This window comes from Phodopus roborovskii, unplaced genomic scaffold, assembly GCF_943737965.1.
Source record: "Phodopus roborovskii unplaced genomic scaffold, PHOROB, whole genome shotgun sequence".
Taxonomy (NCBI): Eukaryota; Metazoa; Chordata; class Mammalia; order Rodentia; family Cricetidae; genus Phodopus; species Phodopus roborovskii.
The window spans coordinates 2,368,466-2,394,104 of record NW_026126448.1 but is presented as its reverse complement, the minus strand read 5'-3'; the positions used below and the strand labels follow the sequence as shown (position 1 = coordinate 2,394,104).

The 25,639-nt window shown below is 41.1% G+C and overlaps 1 protein-coding gene across 1 annotated transcript in view; it reads left to right on the top strand.

The window, feature by feature from the left end:
* The window catches only part of Osbpl9 (oxysterol binding protein like 9), a 120,632-nt gene that overhangs the window by 35,386 nt on the left and 59,607 nt on the right, over nucleotides 1-25,639 (top strand). Inside the window, exon 4 of the mRNA XM_051188442.1 lies at nucleotides 17,285-17,361. Coding sequence (XP_051044399.1) covers nucleotides 17,285-17,361 — 77 coding nt within the window. The remainder of the gene's footprint in view (nucleotides 1-17,284; nucleotides 17,362-25,639) is intronic.

The window sequence follows — 25,639 nt, the reverse complement described above, 5'->3', positions numbered from 1 at the left end:
TTTTGATCAGAGAGTGACATGAGATTCATATTTTACAAGGTTGCTCCAGCCACTGTGTTGAGAGTAAGGTGCAGAGAGCCACAGACCCAGGAAATCATTTAGAAAGCTGTTGTAGACAAGAAGAGAGAGTGATGGTTTCCATACTGCACCAGTGGGGGTAGAGAGGTACCAAGAAGTGGTCAAATTATATGTGTGTGCTTAATCAACTTTAGTGGAGCATAATTAACATGAAATAAAATTTATGCACGAGGAGCTGATGAGATGATGGCTCAGTGGGTAAAAGCTCCTGCTGCAAAAGCTTGATGAGTTTCATCCCTGGGGCCCAGTTAACGATGGGAGAAGAGAACCAACTCCATAAAGCGTTCTCTGGTCTCCTCGCACGTGCTGTGCGAGGCATGCCTAAACTCCCTCCATCATACATGCATTCGTGTTACACTGAAACAGTAATAATGATAACAAATGACAATTTAAAAACTACCTTCAGATAAAAACATTTAACAATATATGTCTCATATAATTCAGTAGGTTTTGGTCAGTTTGCTTTATGGCTGCCACCACAATCAACATATGGAAATTTCCATCACTCCAAAAGATACCTTCCCTTACAGATAGATACCCCCTCCTAAGGCCTGGGCTGGGCAGTTACTGATCTGCTTTCCATCAGTAGAGGTGAGCATGCCCGTTGGGGAGTTTCATACAAATGGGACCATATCGTGTGTATTCTCTTTTGCCTTACTTTATTTTAGCTAAGAATAGTGTTTTAAAGTCCATCCATATTGTTGCATAACTTAGTTACTTTTATATATAAGCTGAGCCAAATTCATGTTTTATGTCATTTTATTTTTCAAAACAGGGTTTTTCTGTGTAATAGCCCTTGCTGTCCTAGAACTTGATGTATAGACCAGGCTGGTCTCAAACTCACAGAGATCCACCTGCATCTGCCTCTCAATGTTGGGATTAAGAACATGTGCCACCTCTGACCGGCCAATGATGTATTCATTTTGAAGACTGAGTTGTAGCTTATGATTGAAAGGCAGGTTCAGGATGACACTGAGAGTTTTGGTTGGGATAAAAAGAGCAAAGTTGCCGTTAACCGAAGAGGATGATTCTGAGAAGAACTAGTTTGGAAGAAAAGAGAATTCCGTAAAGATGTGAAATTTTCTGGTTAGAAAAATAAACCTGGGAACTCACTGTCACAGAGACAGTATTTATGGCTGTGAGAATTTGGGAATAAGAGTAGAAAGAATAAAGTCCAAACACTGAGCTGTAGGCACTTGAACATAACATGTACCTTAAAGGCCTCAAGATGAGGCAGAATCAGCAAGAACGAATGGGGACAAAAAGGGACAAAAGGCAGTGGAGTCTAGAGACAGTGCTTTCTAGGAGGGAGAGGGATAAGCAGCTATGCCAGACGCTGCTCACAGACCAGGGACAGGGAAGTGAGCAGGAAGGAATGATGTCATAATGGAGTTAATCGAGAGATCTTGAAACTCTGGAGGAGATCCCCTGTAAAGCAGGACAGAGTGCTTTCAGCTTCTGAGCTGATGTTAGGAGCAGAAGAAGGGATTTCGAGCCATGGGAGTTTGGAGAGATTTTAATTATGTTTAAGGACAAAAGAAACAGCATGTTTCTGTGTTGACAACAGTGATTCCATGAAGGGGAAGAGCTGATGACGCTGAAGAGAAAAGGGGTGGGGTGGGGTGGTGATGGTTGAGGAGGGCGTTGTTGGCTCAGTGTTCTGGAGAAGGCAAGAGTTGATGGGCCCTACAGCACAGCTGCAGGCATTGCTTTTGGCCAGGAGGATTGACAGTTTATCTGTGGTGAAACAGCTGGGGCTGGTGATGGGGCCCTGAACTGATCAAAGCAGTAGTAATAGGGAAAGCGGAGAGGAATAGATCGACATTTGTAGTGCTTAAATCAGCGGTGCTGGTGACTGGTTAGAAACGGAGGAGGAGAATTTAGGAGTGATGGTGTTCTTGGCTTGGCTTACAACTGAACATCTGAAACAGTCCAGAACTAGATAGAGTCTTGAGGGATTTAGTTTGAAGATACAGAGATGTTGGGAACCGAGTCTGAGATCAAGTGCAAATGAAGGTAGTTATTAGCAGATTGCTATTAAGTAGAACTAGAGGTTGAATGTAGGATTAAAGCTAGACAAAGACTAGCATTTTGGGGTCTGCATGTCTGATGGTTCACTTCCTGGAACCAACATGATGGAAGGAGAGAAAAGATTCCCCGAAATTGTCCTCTGACCTCTGCACATGCGCTGTGGCACACATAGACACATCCACACCATACACAGACAACATGAAATAAAATGTAAGGATAATAATAAAGACAGGCAGTGTGGAAAGGGGAAACCGCTGTACTTGGACTAGACAGTTAAGGTTTTTGGTAAGACTTGATGAAAGTTGGCACATTCTCCACTTCTTTTCAAGAGAAGTCAGATTTCGTTTTTCTTACTCAGTGGAAAATGAGTATGTAAATTTTTCCAGATTTAGAAAAGATGTTGGCCAAACTACCTTTTAGAGCTAAATAAAGCCTTTATTTTTTAAATCTTTGGTTAAGAACAGTTGCAGTAGTATCTATTATCTGTTTAGAAGATCACAGGGAGCAAAAGCTAAGGTCAAATAGGATGGAATGGCAGCCCGTCTGGGAAGAATAATCAGAGAAGTTAGGATGGATGTGTGTGTGTGTGTGTGTGTGTGTGTGTGTGTGTGTGTGTGTGTGTGTGTGTACACAAATGCCTGTGCTTGTGTGTGTGTCTTTCTCTGTCACTACTTTTTTTTTTGAGCTAGGGTCTCTCACTGAACTTGGTGTTCATACATTGGCTAGTCTGGTGGCTAGGTCAGCAAGCCCAGGGCAACTGCCTCTCTCAGCTTCTAAAGTTCTGGGGTTCTGGGAACCCCAGAATTTTCATGTGTTTTGAATCTACGCTCATGTCTTTGTACTTGTGTAGCAAGCACTTACCTCACTGAGGCACATTCCCAGCCCAGACCCTAATTATCTGAAATTGTTGTTTTTATAGATCAAAAGTAGTCTCCTATCAGCATTTCATATGGCTTAGACTAATAGAAGATGTTCTGTAGTTCACGTTAATGATTAGAAAAAGTCCAATTGTTTGAGTTGTACTTTCAAATAAAGTTGGAACTTTTTTTTTTGTTTTTTGTTTTTTTTTTTTTTGTCTTCATGTTGTGATAAGATCTCATGCAACTTTGGCTGCCTTCAAAATGAGGCTGACAATGACCTTGAATGACTTAACTGTCTGCCTGGGCTTCCCAGGTGATGGGATTGCAGGGGTTAGCTACTATGCCTGGCTTATGAAGTTGTATCTTTGATTTAAAGTATGCAATGATTTATAACATAGATATTGGGATAATAATAGCAAACACTTATTGAATGTGTATTTTATACAATACATTATTTGGAATTCTACCTTTATTAAGTCATGCAGCTCACAATTTTACAAAGTAAGTACTAGTGCCATTTTTATTTTATAAATAGGGAATCTAGGGGCCACTCAGCTAATATAAAGCAAAATGAAAACTGGACACAGTATTTAGTACTTTATCTTTTGAGACAGGTTCTCATAAATTCTTGGCTAGCCAACAACTTGATCTATGGCCAGAGAGGATGACCTTGAACTTCTGATCCTCCTGCCTCTACATCCTAAGATCTAGGATTACAGGACTGCATTACCTTATTTGGTTTATGAGGTGTTGAGGATCAAACCAAAGCCTTCATGAGCTGTTATTATAGACGTAAGTCACCTAGCTATCATGAGCTATCATTTTATCAAGAAGGAATTAATGTAAAATAGGGGGATCTTCAGATAACAATGCAGAAAGAATACCATGCCTGGAATATTTCCGTGTTCCATTACTTAGAAGCAGTAGCAGTGCTGTGTTGGTAACAACTATCAGGTTGCTACTAAGTAACTGATATGAACCAGACACTGTTCAACAAAGTGTACACCACTTATGTAATTGCTAAACCCATAATCACAGATAGCTTTGTTTCTAGAGCTGGAGAAACTGAGTTTTGGGAAGCTCAAGTGGTAGAGCCAGGTTTTGTGCTCAGACCCATCTAAAGAATGTTTGTAGACAGAATGCATCTCCTGCCCCTTAGGAGTCAGAAGTTCTGGAATGGGTCCTCTCCAGTGGCTTCAATACATTTGAAAGCTTGAGAACCAGGGGCTGGAATAGCATTGGCACATGTGCTGCAGTTTACTCCCACAACAACTGCAGGGGCATCCTTCTTGTGTAGACGAGTGAGATGCAGAGCCCGGTGACTTAGCCTTGATCTGTACTGAAGGGGTGTCTTGCCTCCCGAAAACCTGATGTGTAATTTTTTTTTTTTTTTTAAAGATGGAAATTTATGTAGCTGGGCATGGTGGCAGGAGGGTCATAAGTTTGAAGTCAGCTTACATGAGGCTCTATCTCAAATGGGGAGGAGCTTTACTGAAGACTTCTTTTAAACACTACAAACTTTAAACAGTATAAATTTATTTGGACGTATTTTAGAGTAATATAAGTTTCCTAAGATAAAATACAACACTTTTAAGCATTGAAAAGAAGCCTAAATAAGAGCTCTGTGAGTTTCAGTGGAAGCAGTTGTCTGCGGTTGGTCTGATAGCCAACATTTTTACCTCAGCCCATTAAGGCTGGGTTATTTATTACAATGCAGAATTATTATATAAGCTCATGATAAAAAAAAAAAAAAAAGTCCTATGGGGGACTGGAGAGGTGGTTCAGTGGTTAGAGCATTGACTACTCTTAGGTTCAATTTCCAGCACCCTCATGACAACTAATAACTGTCTGTAACGCCAAGATCTGACACCAATGCAAATAAAATAAAGTATTATAAAAGTCCTATTAGTCAAGTATATCAGTGCATTGTGTGCTTTGCACACACCTGCATGGTCAGTTGTTTAGAACAGATATTAAGTTGTCAGACTAAAGCATGGTTGTGGGTTTAAGTGTCTCCTGCTTGGAGAGCAGTTAACCTCAGCATTATCATGGTAAACATGATACTGTCTTTTATTGACTTGAAATATTGCCTCTGTAGTTTTATGTTTCTGATTTTTATGTGGGAACCATTCTGAAACAAAAGTCTACTACATATTTCATGCAAGGGAAGTAAATCAGCTGTAATTAATTCTGTAATTAACTGTTATAATTTCAGTGGTGCTTGGGATGTTTATGTAGGGTGGATAGGGCTGGATTCTTTTGTTGGGAGTTGTATTACTGTGGGAGGATTAGATCTCACTAGTGTATCTATGTTCTTCTTAATTTGCTTTCTGTTCATGATCCTCCTTAAATATTTAAAATTACAATCTTCCCAAGTCTAATTATGGACTCTGGTATAGTGAGTAGCTAGTTAGACCTCTCCAATCCAGTTTTATTTTTGTTAGTAATTTATAATTTATTCCACGATTCATTTTTTTAAATTGCTAATGTAAAATGTCAGTGTGACCAAACTCGCTCATATATGGATTTTAGACCTAGAGCAAAGGTCTATAATTCACACCGCCAGAGGAACTAGGATACAAGGTGGATTCTAAGAGATTCATATAAGGTCCCTCACAGAAGGGGGAAGGGACAAGTCCCCCAGAGCACATGGGAAGGGGGGGGCAGTAAGTGGAGAGGGAACTAGGAGAAAGAGAAGGGGAGGAGAGGAAAGCACATGCAACTAGGAAGATTGAGTCAGGGAAGAAATAGAAGGAGAGGGGGGGGGGAGAGAGAGAGAGAGAACATAAAAGAGGAAGCCATTATAGGTTTGAAGAGAAAACTGAACCTAAAGAGACCTACAAGACTGACTCCAACTAACAATTTGAGCAACCATGGAAAGGGTACCATAAATGCCCTTCCCTGATAATGAGATCAACATCTAACTTATCCACCATCATGGAGCCCTCATCTAGTACCTGTTGGAAACAGAAGCAGACACCCACAACTAAACACTGAGCCAAACTAGAATCCAGATGCAGAGGGAGAGGACAAGACCACTCTGCAGAAACACAGAGACAGCTAACCTGAACAAGGAAGAGCTAATGGATGGACCCCCAGACTGATAGCTGGGAATCCAGCATTGGACCGACTCAGATCCCCTGAACATGGGTCTCAGCTAGAAGGACTGAGCAGTCTAAGGGACCTCAGACGGTGGAACCAGGATGTATTCCTGGTTCACAAAAGGACCTTGTAGGCTTATCCCCCATGGGGGGATACTCCCTTAACATAGAGACAGGAGAGAAGTCCTAGTCCGTACTTCAAATGACTTGACAGATTTAGATGGCCCCTCCTGGATGGCATCACCCTACATGTGGAGTGTGTAGGGGGGAATGGGAGGGGAGGGTGGTGGGGTGCATGTGAGGGGGGGGGGAGAGGGAAAGAGGAAGAGAGGGAGGAAAGAAGGGAGGGAGAGGGAACTGGGATCGATATGTAAAATTAAAAAAAAAATGTCAGTGTGACAATCTGGGAGAGTAATGTAAAGATGATGCTAATTATTCCTCCAGTCCTACTGTCTGAAGGGGAGAAATATCTGCTCTTTGTCACCTTCCTGACCCTCCAGACCTGTGTATGTGTAAGAACAAGTTACCCTGTGGCTGTTAGGGTCAGGAAGGTGACAAAAAGCAGATCCTTCTCCCCTTCAGACAGTAGGACTGAAAGGATAACTAGCTCATCTTCTAATTCTTAAAAATTGATTTGTTTTTGTGTGTAACATAAGAGCTGGGCTGTCTTCTCAGTGTAAAAAGGGGTGAACAGAGTGAAATTCACAGATTAAGAAACTAATTTCAAACCCTCGTTCCAGCAGCCACTTCTTGGTTGCACACAACCTTTCATATGAAAAGCTGCAGAAAACTTTTCATATTATGGGTTAAATGAGTTAAAACCTTGGCAATTCTGATAATGCCTGGATTGCCCTAATCCTTGCTCTTAAGATCCAGATTGCCTAGTTTTGCCAGGGTTTCTTTTCAGCCCTTTTATTAACTCTTACACATTCAGGACATGAACATTCATTTTCATGACCATTATGCTCCATGTGTAACACCAGTTTATCATATGAACTAAAGTTATATTGCGTGCGTGTGTGCATGTGTTGGTTCTTATGTATTCAAGCTGACCTCTGCTGTCTAAGAATGATCTTGAACTTCAGATCCTCTTTCATTTCCTAGTTGTGTGGTTGGCATATACGCCACCATACTGGTTTATGCACTGCGGGGGATCAAGCCCCACAGCTTTGTGCACTACCAGCTGAGCTACATCCGTAATCCACATGTTCTTAGAATTAAATTAAGAGGGCCTTAAGACAACTTGACTGACATTTGGGAAGGGCTCAAATTGACCCTTCCCAATGAATATAGACAGCTCTGTCTAGCTGGGCTGCCACCTACAGTGAGGCCATCTTCAGGTGAATGCCATGTCAGAGGAGCCAGGTATTTGTTATATAAAGGCTGTTGATCCAAGTGCTTACATGCTGGTAATGTAAGGGATGTGGTCAGGAATGTGACAGTGGCTTTTGTTTTGCTTTTTTTCTTTGTAGAAGATGATTGGAGATTTTTTTTAGCCCTAGAGAAGGTGATTAGAATACACAGAAGTAAACCTCTGGTAAATAAAAAAAGGACTTGTGGAGAACCAGCCACTAAGGGTCAGCTTAATGTTATGCGAGGCATGACAATCCTTGCCGGGACTACATCCACCCCTACATCCACCCTAATGAGGTAGATAGTTTTGTCCTCACCATATGGGGAAGACCTTGAGGCTTGTATGCATTTTTATTCATAGTCACAATTTCAGGAAGTGGCAGGGCCTAGATTTACATCCACTGTTCTCATTACACAGTGCTGCTCATTCACGCCTTACTCTCTTGTGACTCCTGGTCACTCTGACTTGCTTTTTATCATACTGTAGCCTCTTTGTATCTGTTTTGCTGCTGTCTCCTTTTCCAAACCGATGCTTTCTACTATTGCACTGTTATCGGGGTTTCCTGATAGCCGCTAGGTCGTTGTCAGTATGCTTCTGTGCTCAGTATGCACAGACATGCAGCACTGTGCTAGGCCCACTGAGGTTAACTGGGACACTGATCAGAAGAGATGGTAGCGAATCATCTCAAAGCCTTGGCAGATCTGCCACCAATTGTTAGGGAGGCTTAGGAGCCTGGCCTCAACAGGCACAGGAATGTTCTGTGAATGGAGTTAGTGAGCAGGGAGGGAGTCAGGAGGGAGTTCTCTTCTTATGCTGACAGAGGGAGCCGTTCAAAGTTTTTGAGGGCAACAATCCAATTTATCTTCTCCATATTTGTTGTATTCAGAAACCTGCTTTTTCTACAAAAACTCAATGTGGAACATGAGGTGTTCAGCATTGGTTTAAGCATAGTGATTTGTCAAAAATGTAAATCCTATGTTGTAATGAGTGCTGAATCCATGACATTTTGTTGTGTCTAGATAATCTTTTACAGGACAGGGCTGAAGCTTGTGGAATGTACAGGATTATAACTGCAGTCTTGATCTAGAAATATATCCTTTCTGAAGGAAAGGCAAAGATATTGTGTTAACAGCTTAGTGCTAAATATAGAGGAGAGAGGAAGTGGCTTGCCGCTCTTTGCCCTGAGCAGGATTCCTTGGAGGAACTAGAGCCAGAGTGAAACCCTTGAAAGGAATATTATACGTGATAATGCAGAATGCCTTCCCGCTACTCTGCTCCAAAGAAAATGCACATTTCTTCTTTCATGTGCAGAAAGCTTCTCTACCCTCAGTGTGTAAAGGATGATGTCATTTTCTCTAAGCATTTTATTTGAAAGCCTACATCAATGATTATAATTTCTTGGTAGGATTCTATTACTTAGTCTCATCTATTTAAACTTGTTTACTTCAAAAACAAAGGAATTAATAGCTAATTCCCTTTTTCATATATGTTGCTTGCTCTGTTTTAGTCTATTTCCTGAATTTTACTACTTCTTCTTCTTCTTCTTCTTCTTCTTCTTCTTCTTCTTCTTCTTCTTATTATTATTATTATTATTATTATTATTATTATTGGCATATCTTACTCTATAGCCTGGCTGACCTGGAACTCTGACTCAGCTTTCCAAGTGTTAGGCTTATAGGCATGAGCCACCACACCCTGCTTTTTCCAAGTGCTGGGCTTATAGGCACAAGCCACCATACCCTGCTCTTTCTAAATGCTGGGTTTATAGGCATGAGCCACTACACTCTGCTCTTTCATATATGTTTATGTAACGACAGGCATTGATTTTCCCTTTTAGTTCCCTGTAACACTTTCCTTTCTTTCTGACACGTTCTGTATTTCCCCTGTGGGCTGACACTTGGCTTTGGGCTCTTAAAATTACCTTCCTCCACCCTACTCTCCCTTCTTGACCCCAGAATGCATTAAAGATATATTCTCTCTCTCTCTCTCTCTTTTTTTTTTTTTTTTTTTTTTTTTTTTTTTTTTTTTTTTTTTTCCCTCAGAGGGAATTTTTTTTTCTAATAACATGTGTTCAAATACTTGTTGTTCATAAATCCAGTAAAACTTTTATTATTTTCTTAAAGATAAGAATTACTATATGACTTTGGATTGCTTGGTACTTGTATCCCAAGCTGACCTTGAATTCACAGAAATCCTCCTGCCTCACTTTCAGAAGGCTGGGATTACAGGTGGGTACCATTAGCTTAGAACTTATGGGGCTGGAGAGAGTGCTCAGTGAGTAAAGTGCTTCCATACAAGCATGAGGAACTGAGTTTGATTTCCAGAACCCTAGAAAAAAGCTGAGTATTGAGCTCCAGGTCAATGAGAGACCTTGTCTGAAAAAATAGGTAGAGAGTGATTGAGGAAGATGCCGTATTTCACACATATACAAACACATATTCATGCATACATACAAATGCATCCCCCACAAATGCACAGGCCCCAACATACATCTCATATATACACATACTTACACACATGTAAGTACCACACACCCATATGCATACACACACTTTAAACAGAAAACAACCCATTTCTAAGGTTTTTCAAACCTTAATTAAATTTTTGAAGTCATCTTATTTTTCATCTTGTATATTCTTTGCTGTGTTTCGTTTGTTTAAGGTCTTGCTGGGCTGGCCTGGAACTAACAGTATTCCTGAGTGCTAGGATTATGTGCATGTATCATAGCATTTGGGGTTTGCCAACTCTATTGTGTCATGGGCCAGCACCTCCATTTTCCCAGCTAGCTAAGCTGAAGCCTGCTCTTGCTCTGTATCTCCTTGTATTCACGTGGCACTTTGTCCATTGGATGCTCCTTCTGTCTCCTAAGTCTATAACTTGGCTCAGGTCTTTATCATGTCCTTCACACTTTCTGCTGCTCCGCTAACCCCCCCTCTTCTTTCCTGGTTTCTGTGCTGCCAAAGCACTTTCCTGTTTAATGTCTGTGTGAACTCCAAAGCCACAGCCTTCCTAAAATGTCCTACAATCCCATGTCTTAAAAAAGGACTTAAAGTCTTGCTTCTTTAAAGTTAAGGAGTAGTGACTGATTGATACTTGAACTTCTTCACTAAAACCTGAAATTAATGAAGTATAGAAAGCCCCTGTAGGAGCTGAAAGTGTTAGTATATATTTGCACATTAATTTGTCAAGAATTTTCATTGAGTAGAAATAATTTGACAAGAATGTGATTGGTGAATGAATTGAAAAGAACTCAGGGTTTTCATTGTCTTTGAATGAATGAACACACAGTTGTCTAATACAATGCTAACTCTGTCCTGCAAGCTCACAATATTGCTTCAGATAATCAAAACAGAAGTTGTGGAGGAGAGACACATTTGCAAATATTTGCATGCATTTTGACAGTTTAGAGACTTCAGCTGTAATATTAATAAATCTTTGAAGAAGCCAGTTATGTAATATTTAATAAAATCAAGCAAAAATAATTTCTTAGGAACTCTAAGAAGGCCTCTAAGGAGGCAGAGGCAGATGGAGCTCTGTGAGGCCAGTCTGGTCTACAGAGTGAGTTCCAGGATATCCAGAGCCACATAGTAAGATCTTGCCTCAAAAAACCAGAGAGAGAGAGAGGGAGGGATGGAGGGAGGGAGGGAGGGAGGGAGGGAGGGAGGGAGGGAGGGAGGGAGAGAGAGAGAGAGAGAGAGAATGAATGAATCCCTAACTAAACTTTTGATTATAAACCAAGTGGAGCACTACACTCAGTAATATTATTAGTGGGTCATCAGTTTTCACTCATCAATTGTTTTGTTGAACAGTTGTTTCCCTGATGAGATTCTAACTGGTTGGGATATGACAAGAAGTAAAAGACTGACTGACTTCTGGTTTGTTTGTTTGTTTGTTTGTTTGTTTGTTTTGAGACAGGGTTTCTCTGTGTAGTTCTGTAGATCACGCTGGCTGGCTTCGAACTCACAGAGATCTGCCTGTCTCTGCCTCCCTCGTGCTGGGATTAAAGGTGTACACTCCCCCCCCCCAGACCCCTGCTTTTGTGGAACTTAATATTCCAATGACAGGAGAGTTGGACAATAAGTAACAACCATGAACTAGCATGTATGTTAAAGGCATAAGAACACTAGGGAAACAGTAGGGCAAGGTAGTGGGAATAGAGGATGCTGGGTTAGGGGACAGTCTTCTGTAAAGACTTGTGATGGTTAGTGTTAATTGTCAATTTGACAGACTGTAGAAGAGAGCCCTGGACCCCTAGGCTTGCGTGTGAAGAGGGGTTATCTTGATTATATTCATCGATGTGGAAAGACCTATCTTAAATGTGGGCAGAACCATTCCCTGGGCTCAGGGTCTTGGACTGGATAAAATAGAGGAAGAGAACTGAGCTGCAATATACTTCATTGCTTTTTGCTTGTGAACAAATGTGATGCGCTGCTTTGAGCTCCTGTTGCCCTGATTTCCCTGCTGTGTCTTGCACTCTGAGCTAAAATAAAACCTTCCTCCCTTAAGTTCTTTTTATGAAAGCATTTCATCACAGCATCAGGGAAAAACAAACATAAAACAAAGACAAGGCTGATCAGGAGGCTTCATTAAGAAAAAGCATTACACTAGAATGCAAATGATCATTTGTTCTATAATTGTGAATACTGGTTAGTTGCTAAGAAAATGGTAGTGTTAGAGAATTAAGAAAATGTGCACCAGATTCTATTCCAAACCATATCTGACCTAGGGAAGTAGGGGTGAGATGAGGTCATAAGCCTGGAGCATTCTACTTGCTTTGATTGAAAGGTATACAGGGTATAAAATACACATATCTTGTCATCTGCTCTCGTCTCTAACTTCTATAATAAGCAGCTTATTAAAACCACAATTCTGAAAATTTCTGGCTATCAAAACATTGGCTTAGATTTGGTCATGTGAACATTCTCTTTCTATATCACCTTACTGCCTTTTAAAAATAGCTTCTCCTGGGGGTCTGGCTCAGTGGGTGAGCTTTGGCACAACATGCTATTCTGAAGACCTGGATTGACCACTGAAACAGAACAAAACATTTTTGACTATTCAATGTCAGTTGCACTTTGAGCCACCAAATTATCTAAGTGGAATGGTTGTGTTTAGTATCCATCCGTCTGCCCTTCAGTCTGTCCCTCCCTCCCTCCCTCCCTTTTATCTCCCTCTTTCCCTCCCTCCCTCATGTGATGAGTAAGATGGTTTGCTAGGTACTTGCAATAGAGCAACAAATTAGATTGACCAAATTCTGCTTTCTGGGTACTTAGAATTCAGTGGAGGGAGTAATAAGTAATCCAGTAGGATATTACATACATGCTAGCAGTTCTCAGAGTTCTTAATCTGAGTATCCTTGTATGTCTTCTAAAATTATATGACTTCAGAAAACTTGTATTCACATGTGTATATTAACATTTTCAAGTTTAGAAATTAAAACCGATTTTATATATATTTACTCACAGTATCAGTAAGAGCCAGGCATAATTATATACTACTATAAACTCAAGGCTTGAAGCTTTAGGCCAACCTGGGCAACATAGTTGAGTTCTAGGGGTAAACTATCTGAAAAAAGCAAAACAAAACAAAAAATCTCTCAAACAATACAAAATCCCACGATATCAATAAACCCATTTCATTAATAAACCTTGTGACAAAATAACCACCCCAGAGGGGTGGCTCTCTGAGGTTAAGGGCATAAAACTGCTCTTGCAGAGAATCAGAATTTGGTTTCCAGGTTGTCAGGCATGACAAGTGCTTTTTCTTGATGAGCCCCTCATCAGCCACCATGGCTACCCAATTTTGGACAAGAGTCAAAAACATACACTGAAAAAATGATAGCCTGTTCAATAAATGGTGTTGTAGAAGAACGAAACTAGATCCACATCTTCCAACCTGCACCAAAAAAATCAGTTCAAAATGAATCGAAGTCTTTAATTTAAAACCTTGGCTTTTTAATTTACTAGTCTGTTTGGAAATCTCTCTAAAGAAATCATTCCTGACACACACACGCCTACATAGTTCTGTATGGTTTATCCAGCCACTTTACTCTAGGGTATGAAAGTGCCTTCAGTATTTGTTGAAATATTTGATTCTATAGCGAATGACCTGCCTGGGATTTCGAGGGCTTCTGAAATCTGTGGCTTAGTGTCTTTTATTGGTTTTGGAAACTTCCCACCAGCTAGGTAGCATCACTAGCAGTGAGCAGTGCACTTCATCAGCTGTGACTCCTGAGCAGGGCTTTAAGAACCTCTGTTCTAGTGAAGTCACGATCCTGATTCAAGTTTCACCAAAGGCTTTCAGGAAGTCAGTATGAAGCAAGGCTGGGGTTTATTACAAATAGGCAGCCTGCTTGTGTGTGTGTGTGTGTGTGTGTGTGTGTGTGTGTGTGTGTTTGGTGGGGATACTGTACACTTACCAGGAAGTGCAGACTTCTTGAGAGAGGTTAACTGAAATTTCTTAGGAGCACAGGTGTGTGCCTTTTGTGGGTTTTGAACTGTAGCTGTGTTTAAAAGATTAAACTGTTTTGGTGTATTGCTATGTAATGGTAAATGAAAGCGTTTAAAGTGACTTATGAGGTGTATTGTAGGTGTTTACAGATAAAGTGTGCTGATTATATAAAAGTGTAGGAGAAAGGTCAGGGACTCTTATGACACATAGGTCATACGCGTTAGGACATCTTGAGTGTTGGCATGATTCATAATTGTAGTAAGATTTTCTCAGAAAACTCATGACGTGTGTTTTGACTGTAAACATGTTTCATAATCTTGTTCATGAAATTTTACTTAGCAAAAGGAGTATCCTATCCTTTGCAGGTGTACTTTGTAAGTACACAAGATCCAGGGGAATGATGGGCTCTTCCTTTCTCATGTCCTTATATTTATTCTTGTTTTTCTCTCTTTCCTCAGGGGGCAGTGGGGTTTCTCAACTATTCTTTATCTCCCTGGTATTCCAGTCATGGGCATATTAATTTTTCTTACCTTTTTTTTTTATCTGTACTTGCAAATTTGTTTACTTACACGTGTGTATGTGTGTGTGTGCGTGCGTGCGCGTGTGTGCGTGCATGTGTGTGTATGCCACGTGTGCGCAGGTGCCCACAGAAGCCAGAAGAGTATGTCAGATAGTCCTGGAGTTCCAGGAGGTTATGAGTTGCCCAGTGTGGACACTGGGAACAGAGCTTGGGTCCTTTGGAAGAGCAGCAAGTGCTCTTCACTTCTGATTCTCCAGCCCACTATGGGTACTTCATACCTTTGACTGGCTGCTGATGCTGTTGGTGCTGCTGCTGCTGCTGCTGCTGCTGCTGCTGCTGTTTCTCCTTATAATCTCTTCCAGCTCTCTAGTTGTCTGTTAACTGTACTTAATCTGTTAAACTCATCCATCGAGCTCTTAATTTTTATTATTATAGATACTAAAAATGTATTTCAATTTGAGAATTTTATATTTGGTTATTTTAAAAATAAAATGAGGCTCAAAATCAATGGTTCAGCATGACTTGAACATAGGGAAAGGTAGAGAGAACTGACCCTCCAAAATTGTCCTCTGACCTACATGCGTACCCACACAATAATAATAAACTTTAAAAAATTAAAAATACCACCTTGTTACTTATAGAATAATCTGGAGTTGCTGTTGGTCTTGGTTTTGGTTATATTTGGTTGCATCTACAGCAGCACCTCCGTTTATGTGTATTTGATTATATTTGCTTGTATGCTGGACTATATTTGAAAATTGTTTATAGAAATACAAGTCAGTGATGCCACACACCTTTAATCCCATCACATGGGAGGCAGAGGCAGGCAGATCTCTGAGTTGGAGACCAATCTGGTCTACTATAGAGGGAATTCCAGGATACTCAGAGTTACAGAGGAAAACCCTGTCTCAAAAAAACAAAAAAACAAAACAAAACAAAACAAAAAAACAAAACAAAACACTAGAACAACAATAGAAGGAAGGGAGGAAAGAAAGAAGGGAAGAAGGAAAGGGTGAATGAAAGGAAGAAGGAAGATAGATAGATAGATAGATAGATAGATAGATAGATAGATAGATAAAGTCAGTGACCAAGATGAGGTTGCCATCCTGTAGAGGAGATTTTCACCAGCTTTGGTAGCCAGATGCCAGAATCACTAATGCTATGGGGACTCTTTAGTCTATTTCAGATATCAGTATCTTCCTGGACCACACAGATGACCAGGCAGTTGGTTTAATTCTGATTTATCCTTAGTTCCAAAGTGAAGCCATTTTGGGATCCAATCAAGACATTTTGTTAGTATAGTGGTTCTCAACCTTCCTAATGCTGGAGCCCTTTAATACAATTCCTCAAGGTGTAGTGACTCCGAACCATAAGTTATTTTCATTGCTGCTTCTCAACTGTAATTTTGCTACTGTTATGAATTGTAATGTAAATATCTGTTTTCTGATGGTATTAGGTGGCCCCTGTGAAAGGGCCATTAGTCTCTCAGAGGAGTTACAACCCACGGGTTGAGAACTGCTTTGCTAGTGGGTCCTATCTTCAACTTTTCTCTTAAAAATACTTTCAAGTTTGATCTTAATTTGCCAGAAAATAGTGTTTCCAAATACCCTTGGCACACATACTGACAAATTTTAAGTGCGTCATCCAGTATACAACTCCTTAGGAATTTATAATACTGCCAGGCAAATAGCATCCCTAAATGTCAGATTTCTCTTCCAGATGTTTGCCTTCTACTTGGTTTGTGGTAGCTTTGACTTGATTTTTTCTTCTTTTTTTAATTTATCTAAGTTAAAATTATTCCTTAACTGATACATAAAAACAAGATCTTGCATATGGGCTAATGTTATGCCTTGGTGCATATACATTGTGTTATTTTAAGTCAAGCTAAGTGTACCTATTGCTGCAAACATTAATCAATCACATCTTGATGGTAAAAACTTTCAAAATATTTTCTTTTAGTTATTGGCATTTGTAGTTGGAAGTTTCCCTCTGTCTCGCTCAGTCCTATTGGACTGGTTTCTCTCCTGCTGTCAGGTCCCCGAAGTGGCTTATGAAGTAATATTCGGAGGCTTAATATCAATTACAATTGTTTGGCTGGTAGCTCAGGCTTATTACTGGCTACCTCTCTCTTATAGATTAACCCATTTCCATTAATCTATGTATTGATTGCCACAAGGCTGTGGTTTACAGGTAATGCTCCAGCATGTTACCTTTCGGTGGCTACATGTGGCCTAGCTATATTTTGCCTGGCCATTGTCCAAAACAGCTTTATTCATCACCCAATAAAAGCAATGCATATTTACAGCATACAGAAGGACATCCCATATCAGGCATTGACAGTCACCCAACAGTACAACAGCTTACCAGAGCTGCTTGCTTCTAGAATGCAACTTAGTACCCACCAGTCTACCTTCTCCCCATCCTCCCTTCTCTCCACTCTATTCACCCTCTCGTAACCTGCAATCTGCTATCGACCTCTGTGAGTTCCACTGTTTGAGGATCATACAAGTGAGATCACATGGTGCTTGTGTGTCTGTGCCTGGCTTATTTCGCTTGTCCCATCTGTGTTGCCACAAACAACAGTCCTCATTTCTGTTGATGACTGACTGGTACTCAACTGTGTGTATGTGCCAGCTTTTAAAACTGATTCATCTGTTAATGCAGCTATTAAAAAATAATCGGGCCAGCTTTTTTGCTTGATCTCCATGGGAACGTTGGTCTGTGACAAAAGTAATCTTCCTATTATTAAACATAATCATTCCTTTCGTTAAAATTATTGTAAGTAGTTTGTAATTCTTCCTAGATATTGGATCTATTTAAGGAATCAGATACTTCCTTAAGATGACCCTGTTAAGGAAATGGCACAGTGAACTCTAATCTTTTGTTCTAGCTCGAGATGCAGATGAACGAGAGAAGTGGATCCATGCCTTAGAAGAAACCATTCTTCGACATACTCTTCAGCTTCAAGTAAGAGGCTTTACATAGTGTGGATAGTTTGTGTATGGCTTTCTTTTGGGGGAGAAGGGTTTCTTTCTTTTCTTTTTTTAAACAACTGACATAATACAATGAGAACTCTGAGTTGATTATTGGTTTTTAGTGTTACATAGAAAAGTCACGATCATTTATTTTTTTCTGCTTTCTATAGGGCAAAATACAGTTTTTTTTTTTTTTTTTATCAGAAATGAAGTTACCATAAAGCAATTTGAATGTGAAATGATATGTTAAAATGTATCAGATTAATTTTTAAGTATTTTGTATCAATATTGGGCTATTGATAGAACCAAATTATAAAGTTAGGCATAATAATTGCTAGGTCCTGAGAAGTTTACTTCATTTTCTTGTTAATAGAATTTGGTCATTATCACATACACCTGGATAGTACTATTTAGAATACAAATGAAAGAAAACTCAGCCCAAAATGGGTCAAGAAAAACAGTCTAGCTGAGGTCTGGTTTGAACTAGAGTCCCTCTCCGTTCTAGATTCTGCTTACTCTGATTAGGACTTACTTTTCAGTGGCTTCCTCTTGTGGTAGTGAGATGGTTGCAGCAATTTTCACCTCATATTGCAGGAAGTCTAGGTCCATAGTCAGGCTGAATAGCAGAGTGGCAGAGTAATGACAGCAGAAGGGTCACTGAGAGTTTAAGGCCACCCTGGGCTATAGTCTGAGATCCTGTCTTTAAAAACAAAAACAAAATAACAATAGCTGGGTAGTGGTGGTGCAGGCCTGAGTCCCAGCACTCAGGAGGTAGAGGCAGGCCTATTCTGTAGAGCAAGTTCCAGGACAGGCTCCAGAGTTACACAGAGAAACCATGCCTCAAAAAACAAAACAACAACAAAAAAAAAAAAAAAAAAAAAAAAAAAAAAAAGAGGAAAGAGAAAGTATTAATAGAGTGCTTTTCACCTTAGCTTCAGTCATGCATCTGGTCCTCACCAATGGAAATTTCTTGGTCATGTTCCAGACTGAAACTGAGATGTACTAGAGAAACACCTTGTTAATAGGGTAGTAGATTTCTCCACCACATCCGTGCCCTAGCAGCTTGAGAACAGGAAACAAAACAGGGTGAGTGACAGACACAGCACATGCCTCTTCTAGCACAGAGAAAATGCTTCTCATGCCTAGTCTCTAGGAACTTACATGTGTGGCAGATAGGGGATTTTGTTTTATTTTTATTTTGTAGAATTGTAGAAAACTTTGTCTTACCCAGAAATTGCTTGATTTGGTAAGATTCATCTCAGGTCTTCCCACATGGTGAGCTCCCATCATCTAAAAGGGTTCGAGCAGAGGCTTAGAAAACAGTGTTAATGACGTGGTTATTAAGGGACGGAAGCAATGAATATGCAGTTGAAGAGGTTTATAGATTACTCTGAGCTATGATTTTTAACAGCCGTTTCATGATTGCTGTCAATTTCTTTTTAATTTAGGTAGTTCTGTAAATAATATAGCATACTTTGGACAGATGTGGGGTCCAACTAAAAGTAGTTGTTTTACATTTAATTGCGTTGAATATGACAGAAGAGATTTCTCCTCACTGACTAAACTGACATGCTGGTGTCTGGTGTGTCTTCAGCCTGCCCTTAGAGGCCTCTGCTATAGAACCACGTAAATCCATTGAGTGCTCTTACTCACTTGTTTTCCTTAACACTTTTTAAAACTTTCTGGCCTCTACATTCTCCTGAATGATGCTCTCTCTCTCCCTCTCCCTCTCCCCCCCATCTCCCCCCCTCAGAACTCTTTGGTAGAGCACACAAGGGCAGACCCTTATCGTCCAAGGACCTTCTTTTGGATGCCATAACCATTGCAAAGTTCCTAAGTACTTCTGGTGGGTGGGCGGTGGTGCCAGGATCTTGCTGTGCAGCCCATGTTGGCCTGGAACTGAAGATCCTCTTGCCTTTCTCTCCTGAGTTCTCTATCTTTAAAGCACATTGGACTCCCATTACTAGGTAACTCTTTCCAGTTAGGTACCAACTTGGATCCAGTTTTAGAATCTGAATTAGAGTTTGGGAAAAAGAGAGCTTACATGATTTGGGAATAGTAGGAAGAAAAAGATATTTTTGAGATGGTCTAGACTTTGCTTTGGCATTTTAAGAACACATGTAATTATAAAGAGGCTAGGACATTTAGAAATACGAAGCTGAGTGTTTGTTTGAGTGGATAGTGCTGTCTTCTCAGAGGCAATGGAGTGTATTAAAGTGAGGTGGCTCTACCTATCCCAGTTTTAATTGTTTTCTACCTCTAATGGAGTATCCATCATGATTTAACACCACTCCCACCCACCCTTTCCTTAAAAAAAGAAAAAGAAATAAGGTTGATTGTAGCCCAGGCTGGGCTTGAACTCATTGTGTAGCTGAGGATGACCTAGAAGTTGATCCTCCTGCCCCCACCTTCCAAGTGCTGAGATTACAGGCTTTGATTCATCATGCCTGGTTTAGGCAGCAGGACTTTGTCTTGCTAGGCAGCACTCTACCAACTGACCTTTATCTCCAGCTCCAGAAGTTCTTTTAATGACCTTTTGTTGATTTCCAGTTGAATTTCCCACAGTAAGATCTTTTCATTAGGGTTAGTATCTAGTAAAAACCTGTTTTCAGCCAGATGTGGTGGTGCACACATCTTTAAACCCAACACTCAGGAAACAGAGATAGGCAGATCTCTGTGAGTTTCAGGCCAGCCTGGTCTACATAGTGAGTTCCTGTCCAGCTAGGATTACATAGTGAGATCCTGTCTCAAAAACATCAACAGACCCTGCCCCCTCCAAAACAAAACAAAAACCACCCGTTTTCTTCCTATAGAGAGGTTTTTCTTCAACAGTTCTTGAGATATTTTCTCTGCTTTACATACGCTTACCCTTCTCAAGGATCAATAACTCTGATTTCTTTGAGTCTGTGGCCTCCTTCCTTTACTCTGTTGCTGCCTCTGTTATTTTCATAGCTTCAGCTAAACTCTCTGTAGATAACTCTTCTGTCTTCATTCCATCTGCCTTGGGGGGGGGGGGGTCAGCCTTCTAGGAATTCCCTCAGCAGGGCTAAGGCTGAGCATCCCTTTCTTTCTCAAACCCTCATCGTTAAGCCTCTCTTGTCCCTGACCTGAGGGATGGACGGGATGTAAAAGCTTTGTTTTGGGATGCTCAGTCCATGTGACCTGGTAGAGCTGGGCTGCTTCTTTCTCAGAATCAGTTTCCTTTCTTCCTTCACTGAGTATCAGTGCAGTCATGCTCAGCTTAGGTTTTCAAAATGTCTTGGCAGCTGTTTCTTATATTATCCCAATCTATATTCCTTAATTTATTTTCTTTTTCATTCTTTAAATGAACAACCGTTAATGATCCTGAGGCATTCATAAATGAGGAAAAAGAAAAAACAAACAAAAAACCTCAACCCTCTAGAGTAGTTCTGAAGCCCTTTGGAGTTGAACAACCCTTTCACAAGGGTTGCATATCAGATATTTACATTACGATTCATAACAGCAGAATTACTGCTATATTGTATTTATTATAATAGTAAAGGGGAATCTTTTCCTCATCCTCTGCTGCTTTCCCCTCTTGCAGCCCCAGAACACTCTGCTGTGTAATCTAGGCAGTGAACATCTGAACACTTGCTTTTGCTGGGAGTGGTGTGGTCTTCACATACATCCTCTCTCTTCTTACTCATACATCTCCCTCTTAAGCTAATGAAGCATATGAGATTAGAGAGAAACCCATTTACTGATAATATGTTCATGGTACACACGCAGAAGCCCTGCACCTACCAAGCTTTCCTGGGTGGTTTGAGAAGTAGGAAAGCAGAAATGCTTTAGATCTAGGTGAACCCAGACTGGGGCCTGCCTCTCTTTATTGGCTGTGTGATACTTAATTGTTTTTAAGGCTCAGGTTTTTTTTTTTTTTTTTTTTTTTTTTTTTTTTTTGGAGACAGGATTTGAGACAAAGTTTCTCTATGTAAGTCTGGCTGTTCTAGAACTTCCTTTATAGATCAGGCTGGCCTCGAACTCACATAGATCTGCCTGCCTCTGCCTCTGCTGGGATTAAAGGCGTGCACCAGTGTGCCTGGCTTCAACCTCAGTTCATCATCTTTAAAGTAGCTGTAAAACCTCAGCTGTGTGACTGTAATTCAGTGTCTCCAACCTACGGTGTCTGCACATAGTCTTCCATTCCAACTGTCATTTATTTCATCTAAAGCTTTCTTTACCTTTTCTTCATCTTTATTCTCGTCTTTTTCTGGGTCACCACTGCTTCTTTGTGAGTATTAGCACATTGTAATTAGAGTGGTCTGAAGATGGGAAATAGAACTGAAAATGTCTGTCCATTTAAATCCCATGAAGCTGAGTTTCCTACAGTTATGCATGTTAACTGTAGGCTCTTTCCTCTCTCTTAGCTTCTCCCACCCCATTTTCTTTTCCACAATTTTTGATTGTTCTTTATTAAATTTGTTCTCGGATACTCCCATACACATATTGCTCTCATGCCCACTGCCATCAACTCCTTCCCCTACTGATTCTCTTGCTACATTTGGGTCTTTATGTTTTGTTTTGTGACCCACTGTCCCTGTTTTAATGCCTTTATAGGTTGCCAAGTTTGGAAGCTCTTTGTAAAGAGCCAGAAGGCCACTGAGCCTCTTACCTCCCTCTCCTCAGCCTGTGAGCGGCTCACCTGCTGGCTATATGGCTAATAAAAAGCAGTTTTACTAACTTAAATTTGGGCTTAAATTTTAGAAAACATTCTTGCAGGCCCCAAAGGGTAGTATTTGAATTTTATTTTATTGTATTACTTACTGTAGGCAAGTATAAAGCGAAATGTAAATATCTCGGATTTAAACTCTTAAAGTCATTCAAAAGGAACTTCCAAATGAAATGTAAACTAAGATTTATTTAAGCTCATCTCAGTGGCAAATGCCTGTACTTCATTTAGTAATGTAAGGTTTTAAAAATGAAATCTCGAAGTTCTTTCAGAATAAAGCTAAGTGACCAATGTAGAATCTTATCTATGAAAGGCAATACTAGGGCAAGAGTATACATCAAATATAGCATTAAAAATGGAATGGTATTAAAGACTCAGAGGAAAAACTGGTTTCTTGTCCTCTGACTTCCCCCCCCCCCCACACACACACAGTGCTTGACATTACCCCAACAGACATTTTCAAGCACCTAATTGTTAGGCCAGTCCCTTTGACGAGAAGCTGAGGACACAGTGGTGAGCAAGGTGTTGCACTGTCTAGGCATCGTGGGCCTGTGGAAGGTCTGCTAATTCTAATTCTGAACAAAACATTTCCATTTGACAGTGTGGTAACTGCAGTTTGCCTTGGTGAAACGTGGCAGCTTTGATGGTAAGATAGGTAGTGCTTCTTCCTTATGTCAAGTGATGTACGTACTTCATCTGGCCCACATTCCTGCATAAAAACTGACTGGCTGACTTCAGTTTAAAATTTCTGAAGACTTAGACTAAAATATTGGGGCTGTGTAGACTAGTGAAAATCGAGTCGTCTTTTGTCTGCTCCGGTCACTTGGTCTCTATGCTAGGTCAATGCCTAGAGAAATTGGTTTGGCTTAAAATACAACAAAGCACCATATATTTTAGTTTTAGATTGAAAAGCAAAAAATCCCCGGGAGGTTCAGTGATTTCCTGTTTATCATCTCCCTCTTCCACATATGCATAGCTTCCCCCTATTATCGGTATTTCCCACTAGCATGGTACATTTTTTATCACTGATGACTTCTAGTGATTCATCACTACCCAACACATAGGTTTTGTTTTCTTGCGATTGTTTTGAGTTTTTTGAGGCAGGGTCTCATGTAGCTCAGGTTGGCCTCCAACGTACTATTCTGTCAATGATGATCTTCTTGTGTTCAATTCCTAAGTGCTGTTATATGTAGTATTTGGAATTATACAGACTTTTGGGATAGGCTCCTAATATTTAAGAAAATATACTTGTTTCCTCTTGGTCTTTACATGTGTGCTGGTCATCTGGGAAAAGGGAACTTTGAGAGACTGCCTTCATCAGCTTGCCTGTGTTCTGGGGGGAGGGGGAGGAGGTTGCATTTTTTGATTGCTAATTGATGGAGTGGCAACCTACTATAGGTGGTCCTGCTCTTGGGCAGGTTGTAATGAAGCAAGCTGAGCAAGCACTGGACACAAACAGTAAGTGGAGCTTCTCTGTTGGTTTCTGTTTCAAGTTCCTGGGCTGAGTTCCCTGGTTTCCCTCAGTAAGGGCCCTTAACCTGTAAACTAAATAAACCTTTCTCACCCTGGTTGCTTTTTGGTTACAGCAGTAGAGAAATGTGATAACATGACTGGTTGGATCATTTTTGTTGGTTTTTTTTAAAATTATTTTATTAAGGAGTAAATCCAGGGCAATTACATAATCACTGAGCAACATTCCTAGCAAGACCACACCTCTAAAATCCTTCCCAGATAGTTCCAACTAGAGACATATGTTCAGACATATGACCCTTTGGGGGCCATCCTCATCCAAATCACCACATTGTATCACATATGAATCAAGACTTAAAACAGCTACTCAATAACTCAAATAATAAAGTACAATTATAGTTGTGCTATGTTCCACAAAAAAAGTATCATGGCCTAATGATGACCGAAAAGAAGAATTGACATTGTGTAGAAATGACAGTGAGAGGTAAATTAAGAGTCAAAGCTGTTGTCAAGGAGATAGTGTGAAAGGAACAGCATCTGTCACGGGGTCCTGAAGTGGAAGGTCCTTGGCAACTATAAGAAGCTTGAAAAGGGCTTTTGTGTGGAAGACTGGAAAATAGGGAGTACAAGTTGAAAGATGCAGGTGGGGCTGTAAAACTTGGTGTGGGTCAGGGTTAAATATTGAGGTATATCCTTTTGTGCCATGAAAAGTGGTGGCAAGTTCCTTAATTGGCAGTGAGATGTTATGGAAATAACACTCTATCTAACTCTTAGGTTGAGAGTGAATTGGTAGACTCAGGAAGGCTGTAGTAAGGAAATTATCCAAGAGGGACCATTATTTAGGATATGAGGAGAAGTGGAGTTGAAAGCACATTTAGGAGGTAAGAATTACAGAAGTTGGTTGATTTGGGTGGGTGTGGACTAGGAGAGGCAGGTCTCAAGGAATGATACATTTTTGGTTTGCATTTTAGAGTGGATGATAGTGGTTTCATTTACTGAGATCATGGGAGAACTAATTCTGTGCTTATAAAAGGGGAAGCAGAATGAACTTGGAAACAATTTACATCAACTAAAAATACCAATTCGTGCAGCAGTGAAGTTGGAGTGGCCCTAGTATTCCTCAATTCTGTTCGCCACAAATGCTTGGATGTTTCGTACAGCCTTAGAAGTATCGAGATACCAAGGAAAAGTTAGAAAAGGAGATTGCTCTCCAGATCTATAAGCCAATCACTGTGTCTGTGACTCCCTGCATTTTGGGCCTCTGCCCAGGTGCACCAAGCCTGAACTTCACAGTTACAGCATTTGGATTCTTGAAGTTCTTCACAAGCCACCTACACTCCTTACGGTGCTGTCAAAACAGCAAGCCCACGGACGCTCCACTAACAAATAAAACAGACACCCAGGCTCTTGTTTACTGGTAGGCTGTAGTGTTTCCTCCTCTCCCGCCTTCCTCGAGCGACAGGAACAACTTTTTGGAGGCAAAATCAGTAATCAAGATGAAACTTCTGAGCTCAGGAGCTGCCAAAATACGGTGGTGGCGAATTAGCAGATGAAGCGACTTTCCCGGCCTTTCCCCATCTCTCGGGGGAGAGGATAGTGGGTGGGGGGAGTCCTGAGCTGCGGGGCTCCTTTGGCCTTGACGCCTAACGGGCCAACCGCCAATCGCTAGCCACTCACCCCCCCATGCAGGTGACCCGTGGCCAATCGCCAGGGGCCTCTTTGCCCGGGCCAGCCAATCGGGGCGGCGCCTGGGCCGCGGCGCAGGGGGAGGGCGGGGGAGGGCGTCCTCCGGCTGCTCTGGGCTGGGGAGCCGGCCGCTGAGGGGCATCCGGGGCGGGGACCGAGGCCCTCCCCTCCCCTGGGACGGCGGCCGGCAGCGGCGAATGGCTCTCCTGCTGGCGGCTTGCGGAGTGAGTAGACCCTTCAGGACCCCCGGGCGAGGGGCCGCCTTCCCTCAACCCACGCCCCCAAACCCCCCCTCGGAGGGACCCGCTGTCCTGCTTAGGAGATATCTCTATGGAACTCGGTTCTTCTTTCGAAGGTTGTCTCACAATGACCAGTCACAGTTGAGCTCCAAACGCGAAAACTCAACTCTGACCCTGCGTCTGTT